At 38.1% G+C, this 25,970-nt stretch overlaps 1 protein-coding gene across 4 annotated transcripts in view; it reads right to left on the bottom strand.

Moving 5' to 3' along the window:
• Nucleotides 1-25,970, bottom strand: part of HECTD4 (HECT domain E3 ubiquitin protein ligase 4) — a 70,224-nt gene that overhangs the window by 43,454 nt on the left and 800 nt on the right. For all 4 annotated transcript variants that reach the window (XM_038187298.2, XM_038187301.2, XM_038187299.2 and 1 more), the window contains exons 2-16: nucleotides 15,879-16,396; nucleotides 13,188-13,277; nucleotides 12,700-12,830; nucleotides 10,266-10,374; nucleotides 9,493-9,631; nucleotides 8,433-8,603; nucleotides 6,743-6,935; nucleotides 5,239-5,400; nucleotides 5,030-5,143; nucleotides 4,443-4,583; nucleotides 3,841-4,073; nucleotides 3,332-3,477; nucleotides 1,684-1,754; nucleotides 931-1,036; nucleotides 191-311 (exon numbers count right to left, since the gene is read on the bottom strand). In XM_038187298.2, the coding sequence (XP_038043226.1) occupies nucleotides 191-311; nucleotides 931-1,036; nucleotides 1,684-1,754; nucleotides 3,332-3,477; nucleotides 3,841-4,073; nucleotides 4,443-4,583; nucleotides 5,030-5,143; nucleotides 5,239-5,400; nucleotides 6,743-6,935; nucleotides 8,433-8,603; nucleotides 9,493-9,631; nucleotides 10,266-10,374; nucleotides 12,700-12,830; nucleotides 13,188-13,277; nucleotides 15,879-16,396 (2,445 nt within the window). The remainder of the gene's footprint in view (nucleotides 1-190; nucleotides 312-930; nucleotides 1,037-1,683; nucleotides 1,755-3,331; nucleotides 3,478-3,840; nucleotides 4,074-4,442; nucleotides 4,584-5,029; nucleotides 5,144-5,238; nucleotides 5,401-6,742; nucleotides 6,936-8,432; nucleotides 8,604-9,492; nucleotides 9,632-10,265; nucleotides 10,375-12,699; nucleotides 12,831-13,187; nucleotides 13,278-15,878; nucleotides 16,397-25,970) is intronic.

Here is a 25,970-nt window from a genome sequence, read left to right as displayed (position 1 = left end):
TACTTTGCCATAAGAAATTGTTTCTTCCTTCTCTGCATAGGATAAACAAAATACATTCTTAAACCGTGTTTGTTAAGACACATAACTATGAAAGTTACACCTTTATATACTCAGTAAAGATGATGGATTTGAGGAGGAAAAGAAGCCAAGTGCGACTTTTTATTTTTAAATCAAAACACATCTTACTTACAGGCACAGTTGAAAGAAGCCTTTGAAAATCATCTTTAGATACAGTTTGGCACTTGGTGATTAAGACACAAGATTCTCGGACAACAATCTTGAGAATGTAGTGCAACAGCTCATCATTTAGTCTTTAAAAATGCAGGAAAGATGCAAAAATATTAATAAGCTGATCATTGTATATTTTCTATAGCTCATTTCAAAAGTCTCTGGAATCCTTATCATAAATCATGTTAAACTAAAACAGACATCTGTTCAATTTCAGAGATTCAGACACAAAGGAAACCAAGCCCAAAACGCTTAATGCCAATGTAAAAGTATATTATCGACTCTGCCCTGCACTGTTACAAGTCAACAATTCCTATAAAAGACTTGTCCCAGCTGAGGTACTAGAGATCGAGAGTTTTACTGCTGAAAAGTGACCTAACAGTGATATGGAAAGCAGTACCATGATGTCGTTCTTATGAATTATCACCTACATTTACTACATGCAAGGTAAACATCAAGGAATCCAAACCTAGGTTCACACACGGAAGTTTCCAAAGTTTACCCTAAAACCTCAAACCTCTCTCTCTCTCATTCTAATGAACTCCTACCCACTACGGACACAAAGTTAGTATTTGAGGTCACGCTGCTCTTAAGATAACAAGCAAATTCAGCAGAATTTTATTCCTAGTTTATCTAAACCAAGTAACAGAAACATACAATGTATAAACCAAGGGGGGAAGGAAGCATATTGTTTCATTTTACCTATAATGATCATCATCTTCACTTCCAAATCTGTTGTTCTGAAGCTGTTCAGCTAAATTAGTCAGGATAACATCGCGAAGTTGAGAGAGACCACTATTTCTCTCTCCTAAAACAGAATGCAGAAAACTTTTGCAGAACAGAACTTTACAGAGTTTATTTATTTCTATTTCCTCAAATATCATGCTGAATGCATGCTTATTCTCAGAAATAGCTCTCTTTACAGTGTAACCCAATCCCCCTGTTGATATTATAGACTATTAAAGCTTACTGTGCATAGGACTATTTTAAATCCCAAAGATGTTGATGCCTGAACGTGTTGCTATGAGGTAACAAATTACCACACATTAACTGCTTCTGTGTCCAGACAACCATTTCACAATGAAACATAAGCAGATTCTTACTCTTTTCACTGAGGACTAAAATTACTTCTGGTTACTGTAGAATTGCCAGGTATCATTAACTGCTAACCAGGTGTTCTAAAACATAAGCTAGGCCAGAAAAATCATTAATACTGACAGAAGAAAGCTTTAATCCTTTTAAATTTCAAAGAGCTTCCTTGCATGAGAAATTTCCCTTCCTACAACTAACATGCACTTGCCCATGTAGCCATTTAAAAGGCAGCTTCAGGTTTTGAAGCTTTCCATAATTTTTTCAAGGACAGGCTGGATTTACGGATTGTACTCAATATTCTGGACTGGCCTTCCTCCAAAGGAGAAGGATTTTCATACTTTATTTTCAATTAGAAATTCTCACCTTCAGTTAAGACCAATTTCAATAAATTATTGATTTCTGCTTCTCCAGGATACAGGATATTTAAACCAGAGCTAAAGAAAAACAAAAGTAAGTAGTATTATTTAATGTACCTAAGAGTGAACAAGACCTCAGACTTGTGCAAATAGCATCACAGACTCCCAGCTCAGTATCTGCTGTACCATTTAGAATTACTAGGCAACAGCTTCTTCCAGCTTAGAAATACATGAAGTGTCATGAAATAAGCACCTGCTTTCTCTCAGAAATTCTGGTAATCAACTATTTTATTGTTTAGGTCCAAAAGCTTCTCCAAGAGCTAATTGCTTCCTTCTGAGAAACTCCACATTAATAATTTGTCTATATGACAGCACAAACATTTTTCAATGAACAGACATGTCAGAAAAAATGGATGTTGGCTTAGAGAGTGAGTCAAACAACTCTGGTGATGGGACAAGAGAACAACAGAAAATACAACAACCAGTAATAAGGAAGTCACTACTGTTAAGTTTTACATAAGGAGCCAGTCTTTAGGTGTAAGTTTAAATGAAAACTAATCAGAAAATCCTAGATCTAGCACCTCAGGAACAACACAGCTGTGTTTGAATACTCTTTGGGGAGATGTTTTACCCCTCTCACTTGTGATGAATTACCACATCAAGGTAGAAAAATCACAGCTTATCTGGAGTACTTTGCAGCAGTCTGAAGTGTTGAAACTATTATGCAGACTTTCTTCTTTCTACAATTTCCCCCTTTCCCCACACCCTTTTAAAAGTATTTCTTTTATAGAGGAGGAAACTGGTATTCTTTTCAGCTTCGTACTGAGAGTAAAAGTTATTGCAGCTCTCCACCCTCTGGCTCATGCTGACCAATTTGTGATTCAAACACCAGGAAGAGTTATCATGCACTGCAAACTATGTATGAGATTTCTATTGGTATCTGAATCCCACAGTCAGAAGACAGGAGGAAGATAGATATTACCTACTCCACACTTCTGATTTTGTATCAGTCAGTCTTTGGAAGATACAGGATTAACCAACAAAAATGCAGCTGCTGTCCATACAGCTGATGCAATATACTTCCCCCACCCAAAAAGGAAGACCCTAAAAAAAGCTACATAATGATACCAAAGATGTACTATTATTCTTCTTCACTCATTCACATAGTTGCATAAAGCCACAGAAATTTGGAATGCCATGATTCATACCCCAGGGAAGAAAAAAAAAACAGAACTCAAGCAGGTTGATATTCAGAAGATTTAGTTCTCGACCTCTGGTCAGCTTCCCACTTGAAAACAGATTATATTCGTGCTTGGGACATTTGAAATACCAATCCCTGTCCTTGAGATTTACATTATCTCATTTTCGTGATATACAATCACAATTTTTACTGGTTTTGAATAAGCATTGAAAAAAAGCATTCTAAAGATATTCAACAAAAAGCAACAAATTAAAAGAAGTATGTCAAGAAAGTAATTAATCTCTTATTTGACTGTCATCAGGGCAAACATACTGCATTTGCCTTCTTCCACAAATATAGACTGAAATAATTTTAATCATACTGAATTAATCTAAATTTTATTATATAAAAATATAACCACTGATTACAACTTGAAAGTTTATCTGTTGTAATACTATTTGACAAAAATATTTACCTAATAGCTAGGCAAACCTCCTTCTGAATTTCAGAGCAAATCTGGTCTCTCGGTGCCATCAACAACTGCCAAAGTAAAAGGCCCGACCTTCTAACAATATCTCTGTTTCTTTCAGTTTGGGGGCTGAAGAAGAATTTAAAAACCACCTAAGAAAAATTAAACACATTAGTAAAAACCATGCAAATGGCATTCAAGTTCTCATTTTCTGTAGTTTCCCAAACTATTTGCCTAGGTCACTAAAAATCTCAGTCAGAAATGTAATTTTGATTCCCAAAACTCAGTACTTTAGCAACCAGACAAGCTATTTTTCTTCTTCCGTCTCCTGGCAGAAGAAAGAAATTAAGAAGTAAATATGTAACTTAGCTGTATTCCACCTTTAACTGTAAAGGTGGCAGTTATATTTGAACTAGCACTCTCGAGGGAGTGTTTAAGATAATACGAAGCCACTGCTAGGTTAATCTACGTTAAATTGGATGCAATTAGATGGGGCCGGGGAGATGTTCTCGTACCTGAAAGACAACAAGGATGCAGCGAATTATACAAGTATCTCCATTCACCATAGCTTTCTCCATAATGTCACAGATACTGCTGAGATGATGTGCTTCGATTGGATGCTGCTTCCCCAAAAAGTTTGTTATGGGGAGATTGTTGCTGGCTGCAAGCAGGTTGAGTTGGTGGATACACATGGCACCAACATGGTGCAGTAATTGGTTAATAACCTCATTTGTGGTTGTTGCATCCCCTAGAAGAAGAAAAGCAGTTTAAAAACTGTCTACAAACGGGCTATAGGATTAGAATTTGCTTCTAAAATGCGTTATATCATCCTCATCTCTAACTTCAGGACTCCCACCCACATTATAAACAAAAGAAAATTACATGCATCATTTTTTAATGTGCCAAAGGTAACAATCATCTGGAAACTTCCAAACTTTTTTTTTTTTTTAAAGATTATTAAAGCAATGACCAAGGAACGGTGATCAAGGAACTTTGCAAGGATAAGGCCAATTTTTAATAGAAATTCTCAGAAGGTAGTTTCTGTATATTTATTCTACGATAATCACGTGTTTCGCTTCCACTTTACACAGAATGCCGACTTGTACGTTTGCCTCACCTTTGGGCTCTGCAATGATATGGCTAACTCCCAGCCTCTGACAGACACAGTGGAATGCCTGGTTCCCAGGATTACACCACTGATCGATGTAATCATTAGAGCACGTCCATATCATGTTATTCATAGTATCATAACAGGCACCTACAGAAAATATTTTGCACAGCAAACTTTAGAATATAAAAAAAGACTGAAGTATTTTTATAGCAGATATAAATCTAATTAATAAGCTTTAAAAATTCTGTGTCAGAGTAATTTAATAATAATGCATCAGAATGAAAAACATTGGAACAAAACAAAGGGAAATCTTAAGAAAGAAATGAAGTAAATACACATCCTTTTTTCTTTTACCCGCTTAAGATTCTTTTCTGCTAGTTAACGTTTTTCTGGAGATTGTATGCAGCTGAAACTGCAAAGCAAAACACTGGAAATTTCCTCAGGGAATTCTGAACTTTCAAAAACGTGAAGTTTACAAAATTTTACTACAGTCACAAAACCTTGCCCTCTGCAAAATCTATTACTGTAAATTGAAATCCAACTAGCTTAAGGATTGGATATGTCTAGTTCCTAAAAACAGATCATCTTCTTACCAAGTCCTGGTACTAGAGCACCACGTCCAAGCGAACTTCCTGCAGCATCAATGAGATCTGCTCGGCTTGTGAACTGCCCGTCCGAGATATTGAACACCAAGCTCGATGCAAGAACTACACAGAAAAAAGTCTCCAATAAATTTCTGAGAAGTTTATTGCATTTCAGAAAAGCAAGGACTTGAAGTCTGCCATAAACATATCTGACTTACTTTTTAAAGATGACAAAGCACTCGTTCCTCCAAAGAGTGAACGTGTTGCAGAACTGCCTGATCCACCTGGGGGTGGGACCAACATCACCAAGTATGTTCCACATGTGTATATTGGAGTCTTTCTCAACATCTTCAGTGGCAGCCCACAGCTAGTGTTAGCAGCTGAAAAATCAAACAAAAATAAACGTCTTCATAATCTGAAAAAATTACAATAACAGGCAGAAAACAAGGAAGATTTATATTTGGAATCCTAAATAAAAAAAAATATGGAAATTCACATAAACTGTATTTTGCAGCATTCAGAAGATGAGTGTAGGGGTGGCCTCATAATCCCACACAACAGTGTCAATCCCCAGAAGGATACAAACAATTTCACAGGTTATTTAACTAAAGAGAACAACTTTAAAATTAATAAAGGTAACAACCCCTTGTTTGCAGGCCAGGAAAATTATGAGGCTAAAATACAAGTTTAAACAAAATTGTTTTTAAGACTTATGTGGTGATAAACATGTTGAAAGCAGTTTTAGAGCTTTTTCTAGAGTTTTTCTAAACATAAAGAGACAATTTAAGATACACTACGCATTTACTATTTTAAGTTCTCCTGCTCAACATGAAATGTATAGTCATAACGATCTAGCTCCTGCCACAGCTGATCCACACTTTTCAGAGCACTGACTAAAGAAGTGGCCAAGAATAACTGCTGATTCTTCTTCTGCACCGTGCTAGTTAACTAGTGAAATACAGTCTTGATATTATCTCTTCAAGCTAACTCTCTGCCAATTTCCCTGTAAGAATATATAATTTCCTGTAGAGGTATTTTCATTAAAATTAATTAACATTGTTTAAAATTGAAGAAAGTAAACTCATTTAGTTTCAGATGTATGTGTGAATGAAAGAGGAAGAGAAGGAGCTAAGGAGAAACTGAATAAAATCTTAAGATAAATCTTAGAGCTCCAGATCATCCTGAAAGCTGGCACTGTTCATCCATGATTCCCTAATTACCTTGGGTAGTTTCAACAGGTCTGTAAAAGAACATCCAAACATTCTACAAATTTTAATTGAAAAAGCAAAGCTACCTCTAATTTATAACAGTCAACTTGCTTATGAAGAATGTTTCATTTTCTAAACTGCAGTCCATTATTTACATCAATTCAAAGCTCAGCTGAAATGGCAACACAGAAGTGCAATTACCAATCTGATCAAGCATAAATCCGTCCTATAACTGAATAGGCCACCAAAAAGGAAGCTACGTATACAAGCATTTCCTCCAGTTCTTTGTTCTTAAACTTTTCCCACAGTCAGTGATTAATTTAACAAAGGAACCTGTAATTCAGACATTAACCAAATACTGCATATGTATTTCTAATACTTATCATGGAAAGAAATGCACTTTTTTTGTTGTTGTTTTTCTAACATGTCCTGAGAGATTAGTAATTACTAGAACAGGTTATATGTTAAGAAACAAAATATGAAAAATTACTGAGCCAGTAAAATCTCTTCTGACCTGCTTGGTCCTCTTTCAAAGTATTGGAGATGGTAGAGCCAGTGAGAGCAGCCAGTGTTGCTGATGGGGAAGCTCTGTATCTAGACAGCCTACTGAGAAGCATCTCATTTATACTCTTCGCGGATTCACCCTCTTTTCTCATTAATATAATGCGTTCTTGTAGAGGATTTGCTATACATATGCCATTTTCTACCTATTAAATAGAGAAAAGAAAAAATACTTGTAGACATTGAAATAGGAATGTAGACAATGTAGATACTGAAGTGGGAACAGCCTAAAGGTGTGCCAGGGGTGTTTTAGGTTGGATATTAGGAAGAACTTCTTTACCGAGAGGGTTGTGAGGCATTGGAATGGGCTGCCCAGGGAAGTGGTGGAGTCACCATCCCTGGAGGTCTTTAAAAAAAGTTTAGATTTAGAGCTTAGTGATATGGTTTAGTGGAGGACTTGTTAGTGTTAGGTCATAGGTTGGACTTGATGATCTTCCAACCTAGACAATTTTATGATTCTGTGAAGTCTGTAGACCAATTAACAATGAATAATTGAACAATAAACCAGAACAATATTACGTATTGGGTAGGAAGACAAACTTAAACCTTGGTGTCAAATTTATTGGGGGGAAAAATGTGTTATGAAAACTACACAGATGTATATTTCATTGGTGACTTCATGATTCAGAAGTATATCTTCCACTTGTTCTGCTCTTGAAGACAGAGCTACTTGCCATAGTTTTAAGTTTATTTATTGAACTTTAAAAATATTTAAAGTCTCTGTAAGCTTAATGTTGTTTCACTGGCAAGTTTTTGTGAAGAGAGGCCTTAAAACATTTACCAGCCAAGAAGTGTAAGTGATGATTTTCTTAAACCACATCTCTTAATGAAGAGACGATCTGATTCGTGGCATTAGATATTTTCCATGAACATTGTGCTCTTTCATTGTGCACTTTCAGCTCACCCCACTATGTACAGCAGCTGTGCAACCACGACTGAGCACAAGTACAGATATTGCTCCCAAAGTACTCCATCAAAGCTAAGGCCCCGTATAATTCTAATTTTCAATACTAGATGTTTGTGAATTACTCCAAGCTCTTCTGTTTAAATAAATCTTTAGATTGAGGTGCTTCATTGTCAAATTAAAATACACACAGAAGTGTATGTACATGTATACATACACATACCTACATACATATGAGCTGTTGAGAGAAAAGTGTTCAAACTACTGATACATTTCTCCAGGCTTATTCTGCATTTGGTTTTACAGTAGAATCAGTGACTGCCATACAACGTAAAAACATTTCAGGTTGTAAAATGCAGAGTAGACAAAACAGTTGTACTTTAACTCATAGGAACTGACTAGCTTTTAACACAATGAAGCAGATCCACAGTAAACAGCTCTTTAAGTCTTAGTATACTGAATTACTGTCTCAGCATAAAACTTAATTACTAATTATAATAAAGTATGTTTTACATTACAAGACAATTCATATTGTGAGTGTGATAGTCGTATGCCCTCTGAAGATAGAGCTGAACAATACACCTTCTGTTCTGTTATTTTGTAAACACATTACAAAGAGCTATTCAAATTACATATCAATATCCAGACCTGTTATGTTTATTTGAAAATACTGATATTTAATTAAGCAGTAGTCATGCTACCAACTTCAGGGTCGCAGAAGACAACTAAATTTGCTTACTATAAGTTCAAAAACGTCCATAAAGACCGAGTGGCCTTTGGGTGTTTTTTCATTGAGGCTTGCAGGAGACCAAATCCAGTAGAAGTATGTACCATCTGAAGAAAGATGCACGGTAGTCATAGTACTGCCAACTGGAAAGTGATTTACTGGCATTGGGATTATTTGACATACCTACAAAACAGAAAGAGCACCTTAATAGTTCTGATTTTGAAGTCTGTTCTCCTGAATATGAGCAGCATACTTAGATACATAAGATCAAATGAAGTTAGTCCACGAGAGGCTTTTTAATGGACACAACATTACATGAATTTGTTTTGAAGAGCTACTGTGCAACATTTGCCAAATTGATCTATTGCATACAAAACAGCTTGCACACCTGAACATCTGACATACCTAAAAATAAAAGGATTAGCTCTTTTCACTCAAATGACTGAAAGCATAGTCACAGTACCAAAAGGAAAACGCTCATACTAAAAATTTGTCTACTTTCTGTGACTTCTCTGAAGCATTACTTGAAGCTTTGGAAGAGGGTGGGAATCCAAACAATTTCAGGAAATACACTGGACATGAATATGCGTATCCATCCTTAAAACCATAACAGGGAAAAACAAAAAAAGCAAACTACAAAGTAGAACACTATCAATTTTGAAAAGGAGGACAGTTGTTTGTCTACAAAACACAATTAAATCAGAAACAAAACCTGAATAACGGCTGGTCAGGAAGAATACGTTTTCAGTTGAAGTCAATTTTTGCTATTGTTTTATAATATGATCATACTATATTCTCTTACAATACTACCATAACATAATACAGCTAATGTCTATGTGCATACATGTAAATGCATATACATACACACATGCATAAAGAAAGTAGTATCTTTAGTATAACTTAAAACTTCTACAAGGCAATTTTATAACTGGGGTTTATAAAAGGCAGTTTCACAAAGTAGAAAGGAGAAACTCCAAGCACAGCACTACTTAAGAGTTAGAAGTGACTGTGATAACTTAAGAATGTTTTTGTACACTAACTCTGCAACGAACATACTAGCTGTTCCTTTTACCTGAAGGGTATGCTGATCCACAACCTGGAAAAGGGAGTGAGGCTTATTATCAAAAGAGACGGGCCGATGAAGAAGTTTGTTGTTGCCAAAAGCAACCCACCCAGTCTCCAGCTCCTCGTTACGGCAGTACACAAAACCACTGACAAAAAAAGCAGTACATTAAAACTCTTTATAACTCTGCAGGTTTGTTTGCTCATTCTTCTAAGAAGAATTCACAACCACATTCTTGAACTTGGACTGAACTTAAATTCAAGTCAATTTAGGTCAGCAATTTCTGTTGCAAAGGTTTTAAGCATAAGAAGCCTCATGACTTCTAAGCAATAAAGGAGGTACAGTTAGTCAAATCTGCACTAATAATTTATACAGTCAATTACATAATTAGAAAACACACTTACAAATCCAGCAATCTTACAGCTATACATAAAAACAGTCTACAGTATCTCTCTCTCAGCAAAAAATAAACCAACTTAATCTACATTCAAAAATAAAGATTTGAAATCCCAGCTATTCTGCTACTATACTTCTTTGCAGAAGGCTAGACTACGTGGCCTCCAGAGGTCCCTTTCAACTACATTATTCTATGATTCTAGAGAAAATACTCAAGACGACTTTCAGATAAGACCAAAACATTAAAATAACTCTTAATGAAAGCATGTAATATACTCTAATCTTGTTACTCCTAACATCTGAGAAAGGTTTACTAAAATAACAATTTACTTTTTTTTCCAAGCAGATCTGCAGACTAGCAAATATTCAACTATGCTGTCACTTACCGCAAAGTACCATGTAATCCAGATCCCAATTTGCTTATTCCTCTGCCCACTGAATTAGTTGTATAAAGATAGAGCCCATCTGCTGCAAGACAGCGTCCTAAGTCTGCATCTGAATCAGGAAGAAAGAATAGAGCAGAGACCTTTGATGTAACACAAAACTAGAAATTCTCCATGGTCATTACACTTCTGCTGTAGCTACAAGAGCAACTGAAAACCAACAGATGCCCAAGACAGGTCAAAACTGACTAGTCAGAACCATTTTTTTAATATTGAATTTATTATTCAGTGTTCTAAGAGATAACATAACCTAGTCAAAACTTACTCTTTTTACTGCAGCTTCTTTACCTTTTATTCAACATTTAAAGTGGTGTCTGGATTGCACACAACTTGCACAAACACTGTAAGGCTAATTTAAATTTCCAAGTGTTGCCAAATAAAAGGAATTGGGTACTAGTCACTCAACTTCCCTTCTGAGACAATAAACGACAGTAGTTCATTTGAATCATGGAAAAAACAGTGCATCATCTGTTTCTGAATAATTTTCTTTTCCTGTGTTGTACTCTCATTTCTCTGTTAATGACCAGTATTCTGGTATTACTGAAATATATAACATTTATATATTGATTTATATATAAACGAGATATATTTTTATGTGTATATATATGTATTTAACAGAAGCTTGGGCCATAAGTTTAAACTGGCTCTTCTGCACACTATTCAAAACCGTAAGTACTGTAGGAACCAGACTAGCATACCCAACTATAAACAGGAACACAGGACCAAGCAACAGAACTCATGTCAAGTGGAAAATTCCTTTACCTAAATGTAAAACAATTTAGGCATTTGCTATTAAAATGCTTTCAAAATGACACAAAGGAGCAGAAGATCATTCTCTTCTGGTTTTGCAACAGGTATTGTTCAGAACCCAGAACTAGAAGCAAGATAAAATAGAAGCAAGATTTATGACTACACAAGCTCAGGACAACCACCGCTGCTCTAACATACTGTTTGCGTGGAAGAAGTAATTTAATCTTGAGCCTCGATCTAATTTCTCGTGCAACACCATGCTTCTTCTACAGCAGCCCCTTCCACCTCTGAACTTTGCTAAATTGAAACAAAACGTATTTCTACCACAGCTCTGTCACTCACAGAGTAGTAATTATTAACAATCAAGAACAGACAGACAAGACAAAGCCTTGTAACAGGGCTGTCAATAAACCATTTCAGCCAACCTACTGAAGTTCACATAATCCAAACAGTCATCTAGGGGAAGAAAAAAAAATATCTAGTCACTCTTGCAGCAAGAGAACTTCAAGATATGGATGTCTTCATTGAATTTCCAGATAGCCTAAAATGACTACTCAGATTTGTAATTTCCTACAGCTTGCATTAAACTTAATGAGATGTCATCAAAGCTTGACCTAATATTTCAAAAGCTTCGTGAAGTCTCTTATTTATTGCAAAAATAGTAAGCAGGCAAAGCAGAAAAACTGAGAATTAATTCAGGGAAAGAAATGCAAAGGAAAACATTAAAAATAACAATATAAGACCAATTCAACAGAAACAAAGGGGAACAGGGAAAGGGGGGAAAGAACAATGATCTTGTACTTCTAAAAATAAACATGCTTTGCCAGCGATAGCTATTGGATAGAGTGATACTGCACAGGACAAATAAATTACACGTCCTGAAAGACTAATGAGTGGATAATATCCGTAAATCAGTTTGACCTCTCTGCAAAATTCCCACTGAAGTCAGAGAGGGTCACCACAGCTACAGCTTTTGAAGCTTTGCTCCAACCTGACTACTGGACAATTCAAAAGGGGAGCTGATCTTCAGCAATGAAAAAGTAACACTTTTCGGAACCCTAAGAGCTTGTATTTGAAAAAAAAAAATGATAAGCTACACTAACGTAACTAATGTTAATACATCAGACTTAGGATTTACCCTCTTCATTTTAATATGAACCTATAAAAAGGATACTTTTTTCTATCTGAAAAAAAATCATTTGTAAATCAATTTACAAAAAGTTATTTACATATCTAGCTAGATTAGCTTAATAAGAATGGGTATGACAAGCCAAGCAAAGTACACCACTTAGTATGCCTGAAACATTAGGTCCATGTTTTCAAAACTTCAGTGTTGTCATAGTCTGTATATTCAAAAAAGTGCCCAAGCCACTGCTGCTCTCCCCTCTCATTAAATCTCAGGCTTCAGGACACTCTTGTGAGGTCCAATTCTCACCCCCGAGGGCCTTTTTAAGCCCTTCAGCTTTCAGTTATTTGACACATACTGTAGTTGCTTTAATGTGACTTCCAGCAGAAAAGGAGAACTCCTTTTCAACTCTAAAGCCTTACATTATTACTATTTTTTAATTATCAAAACAAAGTATTTTTGTCCTCCTCTGCTGATACTGACAAACACGAAATAATTTACCTTTATTTTCACCGCTGGAACTAGTGTTAGCATCCGGTGCAGGTAACATGTCTTCGAAGCCCCAAGACACTATATGCTTTCCTCCAAGCAAACAAGAGGGTGATCCAGGTCCCCCCTCCAAAAGCAACAACCTTAAAGCACAAAAATATAATTTGCACAAAGAACAGTGACGGCAAAAAGTACCCACATCAGAAGTTAAGATTATTTAAAAAACAACTTTTTTTTTTTTAAAGACGTAATTTTTCCTCTGTCAGAGTTCAAAAGATGCTTAAAAGAATCATCAATATTTCATTAGAAAAATAGTGGATCCTTTTAGATTTTACTTCCTAATGTTTTCCTTCTGCAACTGAGTAAACTTCAATCTTTCCTAGAGCTTTCAAAAACCCTAAAGCCTTTTAATCACTTTTAAAGACATTAATCTGTAAATGCATTTACACATTTTCAGAGCTGGTGCAAAAGTGCTACAATTAGAAAAAGTCACTACCAACCTGTATAATACATCAGCCACAGGCAAGGATCCTAGATCAGTCTGTTTCTGTAATAGATGCACTGTATGAACAAAGGTTTTCAGCGACCCTCTAAAAGGATAAGAAAAACATGAATAAAAGATGTCTGTTGAAGCAAGACTGAATGCACACAGACAACAGCATCTATGCAGAATATAATATCCAGCATCATAAAGAGAGAATATCCAAGATATTTCATCAAGATTCTTTTCTAATTTGCATTTCTTTTCTGGATGATTTTCATCCTTTTGTGGAGGAAGTGAAAAGAGGAAGAGAGGGTAACATAAAGGCAGCATGCTGGCAAACCGCCCCTCTGAGTCACCCTGGCTTTTTGGAAGAGGATGAAGCCCCATGCAGGTAGGGAGAGCAGCAGCTGTATCATAAACAACTTGTGCAGTAAAAGCAACCTAGGCACATGATAGAAGGCCTCAGGTTTGCATCTACTAAAGCTACTTTCAATATTTCTTGTAGCTGATTAACTGCTTTCAGATCTTCTGACCTAATCTGCGGGTCTTCCTTGGGGCTGAGCCAGAAATATTAGTAAGAGCTGCTGCTGACACACTCAGAGATGGCTTTCTTGAATAAAACAGAAAATACCAAAGTAATCAGTTTATTATTGAGTCTGATTATTTTGCTTCCAAACACAAAGTTGGAAGCTTTTCCCCTTCCAAAAAGATAGATTTAAATGTATACAAGGACTACTTGAAAAAAACAAACCTAAACCAAAGTAGAAGTCATTTCTGATCCTGCTGCTTAAAAATGTGCTGCTTTAAAATTTTACTGTGGTATTTACAAACGGAGTTTGTAACTCTAACTGTAGTGTTCGCTCATTCATAACATTAATTTTTTTTGTTGGGGGGGAAGGGAGAACTTATGGAATCTGTATGTTAACATAAAGGAAAACACTGCATTTCTGTAGAAATAAAGAGATACAGAGGGGTTTAAAAATATGTTCTACAGTTTCTACTTGAAAGATCAACGTTAGGAAGAAGTTACATTTTCTGAAAGAAGTGGTTGGCTGTATTTCCAGGCACAATAGCCTAGCTAAATACAAGGTTCTTGACTGCGCCTTGGATATAATAGTCGGTTATGAATTGATTTCTCCAGAAACACGACTGATGAATTGAAGAGATCCCTACCAAGCACTCTGCTGAGCTCAGCCTTTTGCTTTCTGCCACACATGGTCAGCCTTGGCTCTTCAACTCTAACTGCCATTGTCTCCTCCTGCACCTCCAAAAATGTGTTTTCCCCACTTTCATCTTCAGCCTAATGCTTTCACTGATAAAACTCAGCTTGAAGAAAATGGCACTGAATACTTCAAAGCACCTTATTCATTATTTAAATCAATATTCATCCTGTTTTATTTTTAGTAATATGAAGCACCCAAAATTGCAACTAGGAATCTCAATCATCTCATTTTGAAGGCTTATCCTTTACAAAAAGTACCCAACACACAACATTCACATCTAAAGGAAAAATGGAGGGCTTTCACAGGTAACAAAGCATGTTAGGATGTTTCAACTCTAAGCAACACAAGGCAGATTTGCAAGGAAATACAAGATCATCTTTCATTTAAAAGCTGCATCTGAAATGTAGGTCTTTTACAGAGTCACCCAGAACACAACAGGCCATAGCTTCTGAAAACCCACATCTAGGAGAAGAAGAAAAAAAAAAGATCCTGTTTTACCAAATCCAAACCCAACTTATTTATCTGAGCTACATTCAAGTGCTTCGCTTTTCAGATAAGGTAGCTGCCAGTGCTCAAGTGTTTGCCACATGCAGCAGATTTCTTTGACTTTGTTAGAACAAGTACAATAGAAATTGTTTTTCATTGGAAGAAATGCTTTCTAAAGTAAATTGTGACAACTCCTGAGAACTTCAACATCTTAAAGCAGAGTTAAACTTGACAGAGAAAGATGCAATCTAAGAAATATTAAACATTAAGGCCAAGATTTGCAAAAGGCAACTCGTGACTGCAGACCCACCTTCACATGGCTAGATTTTGTGGTCCTATCTGCTTCCCAAAGCCCCATCGCCTAAAACCAGAAGGATCTAGAAGGATGTCAATAATGTCAATAAACCATTTTGGTCAACCTATATTAAAGGCTGTAATGGCCATTTTGTCCTAGATTGCCTGATGCTGTACTAAAACCATACAGGACACAGACAGTTCAACCTACGTTAGCTGAACTCACTGGCAACCAAATAAGAAATGCCTCCGTATGTTGAAGAGGGCAACAGTGAAATCTGAAATGAATTGCCCTGCATCTTGGCAGCGATGCTTTCCACTTCTTCATGTGAAGAAAGATGCATTAAGCTACAGGACTAATGGGCAGTGCAAAGGGAAGAGTGAGACAACTTCCCTCCATGATAAAAAACATTTGGAACCATTCCTAGAAGAGATCGTTGAAGTAGAAGCAGCAATATGCACAAGAGACATTTCTAACCTAGATCCTTCTGTTTTTGCATATGCTAAAAACACACAAAAATAAATGCTTAGTTTACCAGTTTTACCCTTTCCAAGCAAGTATTTAAATATTAGAGAGAAAAACACTAACATAAACCAAAAAAGAACGTCAACAGTGCAGTCACATCATTTTTGATTCCCACCTTGAAATACAAACACTTCCTATCCACATCAACCACAACTACATCTCAATCCAGTTTCCTTACCTTGCACAAGCCAAGGCAACTAGGGCAGCAGCAGCATTTTCTTTTTGCTTATATGGAATCTGATGGCCCGAAGCAGATGTTTCTTCCAGCCAGGAGCACAGCAGAGACTCTATCCCATTGAGACAGTCAGCTGGTTCCTTAGTCAAGCTCAAAGGCTGGCAGTCTCGAAGGCAATTCAATAGCACCTCAGCGGTTATGTTACAGAGGGAAGGGTCTGTTCTACTTTGAGACTGAATGAGAGGAAAGACCAGGAGAAGCCCCATCCGGGAAGTGAAGGGCGCCTGCTCGGGCTGTTGTAACAAGCCTTGACGCTTGAGCAAGGCCAGTGCTTCTTCGTCCCCCGAGCTCTCCCGGTCGTGCTGCTCCTCCAAGGCCAGCTGGCGCTGGGCGTTCCAGAGTCCGCGCAGGGCGTTCAGCCGGTACTCCAGCAGGCGAGCGTAAGCATTGCTCTGGTTCCCACACACGGAGCGCAACCGCTCAGCCAGCTCGGTCGGGTTCTTGGTCTCAAACGTCAGGATCTGGAAGGAGGGAAAACATTGGCATTTAGGCAGGTTCTCTAAGGAAAAAAAAAAAATAAATTAACATGCCTTTAGTATATCTAGACAAGCTGTCCGCTACAAGAGACTGTGGGATTTTAATTTATTTAAAATTTAAGAAATCTGGGCAATAATAAAAGTTAAATATATAAATAATATATAAATAATAAATATAAATCAAATAATGAATATAAATAAAAAGAACTGGTGAATGGTGGGCAGTCTGTTACTGTTGAGTCAGCACTGCAACAGAAGCCTGGGATTGAGGTTTTTAAGCTTTCAAACATGGTGCTAAAACAACAACAATACAGCTTTTAGAAAGAAAAACACATTAAATATCTTAAAATCTCCACTGTGACAAGGTTTTGAGATGATTTTGCGAGGAAATTCAAAGACTGAGCGGTGATAAGTTTAGAACCCCTCTATGAAAAATAGTAAGTGAAGGTATTTTGTAATAGGAATCTGTATGTTCTAGTTCTAGAGCTTTTCAAACCAAAACACCATCTGTTCTGTAAAACAAATTAACAGTCTAGTTACATGCTCTCCCTACCCTGTTTTTTTCCCTCCCCAATCAGATCATATTGCACTCAGCTATCTTCTTCAAAATATTTCCAGTTGCTGCCATAGTTTAAAAACCCGAAAGCCTCACCATCATTTCAGACAGAAAAAAGGAGGTCTTTTTGGCACTTCTAAGCAAAATTGGATACAAAGCTGCAAAAGAAAATAAGCAAATGGTGACAAAACCATATTTATGGGTTAGTACCCAGCCTGGTACTTGAGGAACTCACAATTTTGGGTATTTACAAACAAATCCTCCTTACAGAATACAATAGTTGAGACCAGCAAAGTCACTTTAGCTCTGGCAACCTCAAGGAAAGCAACGAGCTCCCTGTTTCCTGATACTTTGGATTCAGCATCCAAAGGGCTCCTGCCTGCATGCCTCGCTGCCCTCAGCCACCCCAAACACACTTGTCAGCCCCCCTGCACACTCTGAGCCTTTCCTTCCCTCCCGCTTTTTACACATTAAGGGAAGGAAAATGTGATAGATGAAGAAGTGCAATGGGTAACTTCCTGCAGTTTTTATTATTATAGGCAGCAGTCATACAGAATATGAAATAGATGTTTGCCTAATTGTAGGATTTGGAACAGCTTGATAAAATGCTTCAGGACAAATCACATCTGCCATTTCTACAAACACCCTTGCTAAAGTCAATTAAACAGCTTTTCAGTGCAGCCCAAACACTTTCCATTGGAGTCATGAGAAGTTCACTTTAAAGTGCAATTCACATAATAATTACATTTGAATAGACATTAGGATTGAGCTTCTGAAAACTCCAGAATCTTATTAATTTCTTCAAAGAGATTAAGAATACTAATCCCTAAATGATATATGTTTTAAATAACTGCCTCCTGTTAATATGTATGTTCTATTGTCTCAAAAATAAGCTTAATTGTTTTCTATTATAGATGCAATTGCATTCTAAAATGGTTTAAACCATTTCAGAACGGGCCCTCAGCTAAGCAATAACAAGCTGCGGCAGAGAAGGGAAGAACCAATATTTTCAACTTGAGTGAAATGCTGAAGGAAAGAAGTTTATGGTCCTTAGCTGACCTTAGGTGGGCACAACTTTTTTTTCTTTTAAGTCCCTCTGTATCACTGCATTAATTCATGAACTTCATGCAACCCCGTTTGGACTTTGAGCCAAATCTGTGCCTAGCATGTAATAATAAACAGAGGGTTTAAATATTCAAACACTCAGACGTGCTAGAATTGACTTATTTCAGCCAAATTGCAAAGTCAACCAAAGAGAGAGTTCCAGCTGGAACTCAGAAACGTTTTTCAGTTTCCTCTAAGTTACCAACGTTACGTTTTGATAGGTTCTCTTCAATAAAACTGTAACCAAACTGTTAGGAATGTTATGCATTTGGGATATTAACCTTGAAATTTTGTCACTTCCTCGTGTCCAGCTGAAGGCACACTTACAGGAAGTGGGCACCCTGGGTTCCACTCTTATTTCTCACCTCCCACGGTTTAGCAGAGTCTTCATTGTATTGACTAGAGGTAAATCCTCAGAGACATCCTCAAAAAGAGCTTCAAGACTAAAATTTTCACAGTGACTGGCTCCGACCAACAATTTGGGAACTTTCAGGGTTCAGAGGTACGCACCAGGGAACCATCCCACTTCTCTCTGGGTATCCAAACACCCCTCTTCCTGACCTGACACTGACAGAGCTTCAGCTGCTCTGCGCTGTCTGTAAGGCTTCCTTTTGCACAGTCTGAAGGCTTCACAAGGGAACCACAGCCCTTACTGAGGTTTTCTCGGCACACTGACCAGTTTCTCACATCTTCAGGCAAAGCTCCTTATCTTGAAGCCTATCTGAAGTCAGAGCAGGTTGAAGTAAAATGCAAGAAAAAAAAAAAAATCACAAATTCCAAAGCAGACAATGCAACTACCAGTGCTTACAGAAGACAGATGAAAAAAAGGAAGTAGTATAAATTATTTTAGAATAGATTTTCTTGAATTCATTCAGAAAGGTTTCTCCCTTCCTTTACCCAGCTGATTCACTGCAGCTCTCCCTAGCACGTGGCTCCCAGAGGCTGCCATTCTAAATACGTCTAGCCCCAGGCTGCACCACTAAAGAGGGTTTCTTCTGGCTATAAAATCTGGTGTACTCTGCCAAACCTCTCTTTTGCCACTCCCCCCCCCCCCCCCAGCAAAATTAATCCTTCTCCCCCAAATTAGTTTATTCTTTTCCTATCCAGAGATGATCTGAACATTCTCATTGTTAAAAGAGGCAGAAATCCATTTCCCTGCGGATGCACACGGCTGTTACCCAAGCTGTCCTCCCTGACACTCCACTGAAGAGCGATTACTCATCCAACAAGGGGTAAAATCCCCTTCCCTGCCTCTTGGGTGCCTCAACGCTTACACCTGAGTTCAGGCTCTGATTTTGGACTGATTTCCAGCATCCTTTTATTAGGGCTGTTTGGGCACCTTGGCTCTGCATTTACCTTTGCGACACTTGGGGAGATCTCAGAAGCAACCAGAACCAAACACCAGCACAGCACAAGCAGTCACCTGAAGCAGTAAATCAGTCACCTCGCAGCACCGCTCGTTTCTGAGTAACCAGGCATAAACCGAATCTAAAAGCTTGTAAAGGAGGGAACAAATTGCTTCATTTTGCCATAAAACAAGTTACCCAAGTACCTACATCTCAAAAGGCAGCCTCTAACAGAAATAGCAGCTCAGCAGTAACACCATCGCACTGGCATAAAAAAAAAAAAAGGAAAGAATCATACATATGTGCAAAGGAAGAACACTAAATAAAATGTGAACAGACAGATTATATTCAGAATTAGCAAATGAGGGAAGAAAACTCAGAAGATAAATAGCCAAGCTGCAAAAATAATGCACATTATCATGCTAAGGAAATGAGAACCCAAAAAAGCAAAGATGCTGTTTAGCAGTTAGTACACCGTAGTCATTTAAGAAAGACAAATACAAAGAGAATTGTGGAAAATAAATTTAAGATCTGTCTACCTTAAGTACATTGGTAGAGTTAAAATAGTTCAATTTCTGCTTTTAGAGAAGACAAATTCACATTTTCCATAGGAACAATCAATAATATTAAGCAAACAAAAGAAACTGCACTATAATAGAAATGGAAAGTTTTATAGAATAGCTTCTGGTGAACAAAAAATAAACCACCACACTCAAAACGTCAATTACTTCACAAACATTCAATAACCAAGGCACTAGAATTAGGGGAGGAAATAAAACATCATTTCTCAAGAGGATCTTTGTCTAAATCTGATTTTGTAAGTAGGGTAAACATCACATTGATTATTTTTGCAAATAAGAATTCTATTCTTCAGTCACTTTGAAAACACAGTGACTACCCCGTGACTGTAATCATCACATTTTCCAACTTTAAGCCTACTTTATTCAGAAAATTACCTTTGAAAAGTTTTGATTTTCAAAGGCTCAGGCTTAATAGCCTGAAGTCACATGTAATTAAACACTGTGTTAATAAAAACTTGATTGTCACTATTTTTACAGTATCTTGTCCTTAAATATTATTTCTTTATTCAATATTTAAAATCAATTTTAATAAATATTTTAACAAGAAAATGAATGACCAAAGAGTTCATTGACACCTTCAACATCGAGAGGCACAAGGTTGATCTAATTCTGGATGACCAGCTATGGGGTGGCTGTTATCTGTCCTGCTGTACCCAATTTTTGTCCCATATCACCCAGGAAAAGACTTTAACCAGAGACTTCTTCCCATTAAACATTTTTTTGTCGGTGCTGTTCCAGAACGCGGTCAGCAGCACTCATAACTGTTAGGGTGAAGAGCTTCTCTACCAACAGCGAGCACGGGACATGCTACAATTAAGACACACTAATCTACATGAAGAGCTTTAGCCTGAGGTTTTATGACCACATTAAGTAAATTTAGAAGTGAGCTGCCACTAAAACGCTGCTTTTTCCTCGAGCTATGATTTCTGTCCCTTCATGCTGGCCCTGGTGCTGGCAGTAGCACTGTGCCTTCCCAACCAGCCCCCCCTCCCCTACTGTTTTTGTTTTGTTTGATTATTTCATTTTTTCTTTTTAAGCTAGATTTTTTGGCTTAGCCCAGTTACCAGGTGTGGAGCAGGAGGCAGAATGGAAAGAAGTAGAAAAAAATAAAACAGCATTTAATTCTTTATCTATGTAATTAAATTGGCTGGACTTTGCACATAAAGAGAGCAACACTCTGAAAATGGTGGTACATCTACCAGTATCATTTACATCCATAATACCCCCCGAGCATTAAATATGCATTATCCTAGTCTCACAAAAAGGGGAACAAACCACAGAGAAAGGCAGGAACAACCCCAAAATCGTAAAGGTATCTTTAACAGAGGCATAATAAGAGTTAAGTGCAATACTTCCAGCACCTTGCTGCAGCAATAAGGTCACTTCTTGTGCACCACAGCATTAACATACAGGGAGCACCACATGCTTACTTGGTTCTTTTGACCCTAGAAATAAAATCATAGAGGGAAGACTGAATTCCAAGATTTACAGAATGTTCTATACAAGAAATACCAGAATCAACAGCTTTAAGATAACCTGGAAATTGAAATACACATCAAAATGGGAACTGCTTCCATAAACAACATTGTATACATACTTTTAGTCCTCCACTTGCTGTTGTTCTGCAGGGTAACAGCATTTCTGCTCACAGCAGTTTCTGGAGACACACAGTGGGAAGCTGTCTTCCTGGAAAATACCGCCTTGATTTCTTTTAAATCATTTTTCTCAAGCCTCTATAGGGCTTGTTTGTTATGACTGTGTGTTTATATTTGTATCTGTGCAAACACTTTCCTCCAGATGTTTTATACATTGAAATTTTGTTGTTTCTTAGGAGCTGCTACATACTTCCATAATGCAGTTAGTGTTGCAATTGAGAACTCCAATGTCACAAAGATACATTTTCCATTTAAAATCAGAAGTTTCAAGACCATTTTTTTTTTTTTTTTTTTTTCTGCTCCACGGAATTTTAACCGTATCACCTTGCTCAAGGCCTCTATCGATTCATAGGCCTGGATATAGCAGCACAGCTTTTTAACAACTCAGCTAAAAGCATGTACTATTCTCCCTTGTGAAAGCATTAGAAACCTAATTGCTTGCTCTGGAATAAGCACTAAAAACCCGTACCTTTTTACTGCACATCCGATATTGTGCCAGACCATCTTTTTGTACCCGTACAAATTCATTAAACAACCTTGCTATCTGAGACGAATTACAGTATTTGAGGTATTTGAAGGGGATGCCAAAGGCAGGAGCAGGAACGTGAGCAGCCCGACAGACACGGCTGGAACAGCGGCTCCCCAGCGAGAGGCCGTAACCCCAAGAAGGGTCACCCACCTTGTAAAAAGCCAACTGTTCATGCTGGCATTAGAGATTTTTAGCTTGACAGAAGCGAAGCTCGGAGATGGAAGTAGGGTCGCAACCAGAAAGGTTTGGGAAGCACTGACCTAGATAATTACCCTCTCCTTCAGCAGTCAGGGAAAAGCAACAAAACGTTTCTGCTAGTCCACGAGGGAAGCGGGTGAAAGTTTCAAGTGTGGCAGACACCTCCAAGTCAAAATCATTGTGACCGAAAACACGAGTTGTCACAGGACATTCTGCTCAAATAACGCTGGACTTCTCGCTACATGGCGAGCCCAGACCTTACTGGGCAGAAGAAAACCACCACCTTTGTTTTTCCACACCTACGCTTAATTAAAAATATCTATCAGTAGCACAGAGAGACAACTGCCCAGTGGCATCTCATTTTCTGCCCTACAATAACGGGGTTCGATACAAATCAAAATATGAAATGAGGACAGACATACAGGACCCAGACAGCTACTGGTGCTAGAAATGTAACCCCTACCTCATGTTAAAGCAAACAAAGGAAAAGCAGATATCCAAATGACCATTATTTCTGTTAGGCTGTTATGTAAAACAGAGAGCTTACAAGTTCCAGGAGTGGAGTGGCACATAAGGTTGTTCTACTTTATACTGTGCCTAGGTATTAAAGATTTGTCTTTTCCTCACCTACTACCTTGAGGGAAAATATAACTGAACATATTGCTAATTAAGCTGAAAAACTGTTGATGCTGCACTTTTAAAAGTGATGAAATACTGGAGACAAATGGAAGAGCAGAAACAAGTCCTCCTTAAACTGCAGGATGACAACAGCAATGTATGGCAGCCAAATGAAACCGTCTAGAAACAAGTTTATCACCTGGAGGCTATGTAACAGCCTCTATGAACAGCCACTGTTCAGTAATGTCCTTCTTATTACATTACCAAGGGTTAGCATTCATACAATTAACAATTTATATTGCTGGCATTCTTGTAAGACTTAGAACAGTGACTCTCACACAACGGCAGATTAAAGTATGTGTTTTAAGGGACTGCTGCCTTCAGACATACCTCCTGGCCCTGTCCCAAGGGTTACTGGCTCTGCGAAAGACATTTGACTGGGAGGATTCTGGAAGCGGTGCAGATTCCCTCGTGGCACATGAAAGAACGGCTCACCTTCCATTAAGCTGCCCCTCCTGCGCAGGCATCGACATCTGAGGCAGAGACTGGGCAAAATGTCACGGCAACATCTTCAGCTGCTAGCCACATACGGCTGTCTCCAAGAAGCAGAAGACCTTATGCACTTTGAAAGCCATTCCTCTGTACGAAAGGCTTGTATAATTGCTAACTAATCTAGGGCTCTTCCTAGCAAGAGGGCCTGCTTGGGAAACCCTTACCAGAAGGGCTTTCTAACATTACAAAAATCTATCAATACTAAAAACAAATCCATCAACATTTAATTTTTTTTTTTTTTTAAAAAGAACCCTTTCTCCTTTTGGTAATACTTCTTCGGAAATATGCTGCTAGTTGGTCTGAAAAGTTGGTATACATCATCTATAGCACATAAAAATTAAAAATAAAAAAATGACACTGAGAATTAAAAGGTACCCCTAGAACAAATTACTCTCACATGAAAGAATGCTAACACTTCTGGAAACTACTATTAATGGGAAAATTTTACATATGTGTGTGCGCGTATATACATATATAAATACATACACATACTGAGCTAAATAGATATTAGAAAAATCATTTGGGAGTTGAAAGGAGTCTAAATTTTCATAAACCCTTTTTGGTATAATGCCAGTACTGTAACATGTTTTCCCTGCTTTTCATTTTGTAAGTAGACAAAACCTTTGAACAGAAGGACAAAGGAAGCACGTGCAAGTACACTGACATTACTCACCAACATGCTTGTTAAAGGGATATTTAAGCAAAACAGACCAGAATGATACTTTTTGTTTTGCTTTGAAAGTATCAATTTAAATGTAAACCATTTTTAATTAACCACTTCATACAGAAGAGTCAATCAGGGCTCTCACTGCCACTGACAAAGCACAAGAAGTGTATCAAAGAAGTTTACTGATCAAAGCAGCAGCTGCAGCATCTCCTACCCTTGTCCAATAACACATCCCAAGAGATTTCCATTTGGATTATTTTCAATTATATTTATTACATTGCAACTATGAGTGGAAATAGTGCAAATGAGCTGTTCATTGTATTAGGCGATAGTGTGACCACACTTCAATGAGATGCATGCACCTATTTCCACAAAATGGCTCCTCAAAGCCATTCCAGTTTACCAAGGTAACCCTTCATCTAAAAGATGCACACACAGAAAGAAAAGTTTCAAGCAAATTAACTTATATTACTTGAAATTTCAAGTCTTTTTTAAAACACCCCCCCACCAGCATCAAAAACTACAAACCACTTTACTAACAAGCCTTGAAAAACAAGTCACTTGTAGCCATCTATGCTTTCAGTGAGAGAAAATGCTTCAATATTTTTTAAGACCATAGATCAAAATGAGAAGTGTAGCAAAAAGTAATGTTTATTTGTTTAAAGTTTCACACTGCAAGCATGCATAGCAGGAAAAAAAAATGGCACATAAAGGATTATGTCAATCAGTGACTGGACTGCTGAAACACTCATCATGGAAGTGTCCAAGGCTGAGGCTCAGACCCTTCCCTGCCCTAACAAAAGATTCTTCAGTGCTCAAGTGTTGGTCAAGTTTCATGCTGGAACATATTCCTGGACTGTAAGATCTTAAAAGCTAGGGTGCTTTTGTTTGTTTGTTTTTAAAGGGTATCCTCCTTTATTACCATTCAGCCCTAACAATGCTGTTTTCCTCACACATTTATCAGGCTTGAAGCTGCAATGGAATGGAATTGAAACACGTTCTTGAACAGGAGCTGCGCTGAATGCCAGAGAGGACTGATCACAAGGGAGAACCGTGTCCCGTTTGTGCACAGGGATGTCATCCACCTTAAAATCCCGGCCTGTCCCGCTCATGTGATGCTCGCCAACATCCATTTCGGGGGGAGCAGCCACACCAAGCAGAAAAGAAAACGCGCTCTCGGCACGAAATCTCTCCCCTTGGATAAGGCAGCTGGAAGTTCTCATGAACGTCAGGAGCTGAACAAGAAGGCTGTCAGAGCCGCCAGCCCCTGCACCTGGCCTGGCGTGGGGTTTTCTCTCCGTGACACCCCCGTGTCGATGGCCAAAGCCTCGCGAAGGGTTTTGAGGCCTAAACGCTCGCCAGAGATAAAGCTGCCGCGGAGCCATCCATCCCCTGGCTCCAGCACGCAGCTCCGCTGACAAAGACCCTGTGTCATTGCAAGCCACCCTGCCAGAGAGGAGGGCGGGGTGAAAGCAGAGAAGGGAGGCACACAGAAAAAAAAAAAATAAAAAAAAAATGCCGCCTGTGAAATAGAGGCAACCTACAAGCCCTGACATTCAGCCCTTTGCTGTCTCCTCATCGGATAAAGCGGCTGTATAACATGCAGCCAGCGGTTCTGAGAAAGCAAAAAGCTGGAAGGAAAAATCCCAGCCCAGCCGCCCTGCTGGGTCTTTGGGGGCGATCCCTGTCAGCCTAACCCCCTGACATCCCCAGTATCAGCTGTAAAACCGGCTGATCCTCAGCCGCCTCACAG

This window comes from Anas platyrhynchos, chromosome 16, assembly GCF_047663525.1.
Source record: "Anas platyrhynchos isolate ZD024472 breed Pekin duck chromosome 16, IASCAAS_PekinDuck_T2T, whole genome shotgun sequence".
Taxonomy (NCBI): domain Eukaryota; kingdom Metazoa; phylum Chordata; class Aves; order Anseriformes; family Anatidae; genus Anas; species Anas platyrhynchos.
This window is presented reverse-complemented; position numbering and strand designations above follow the sequence as displayed.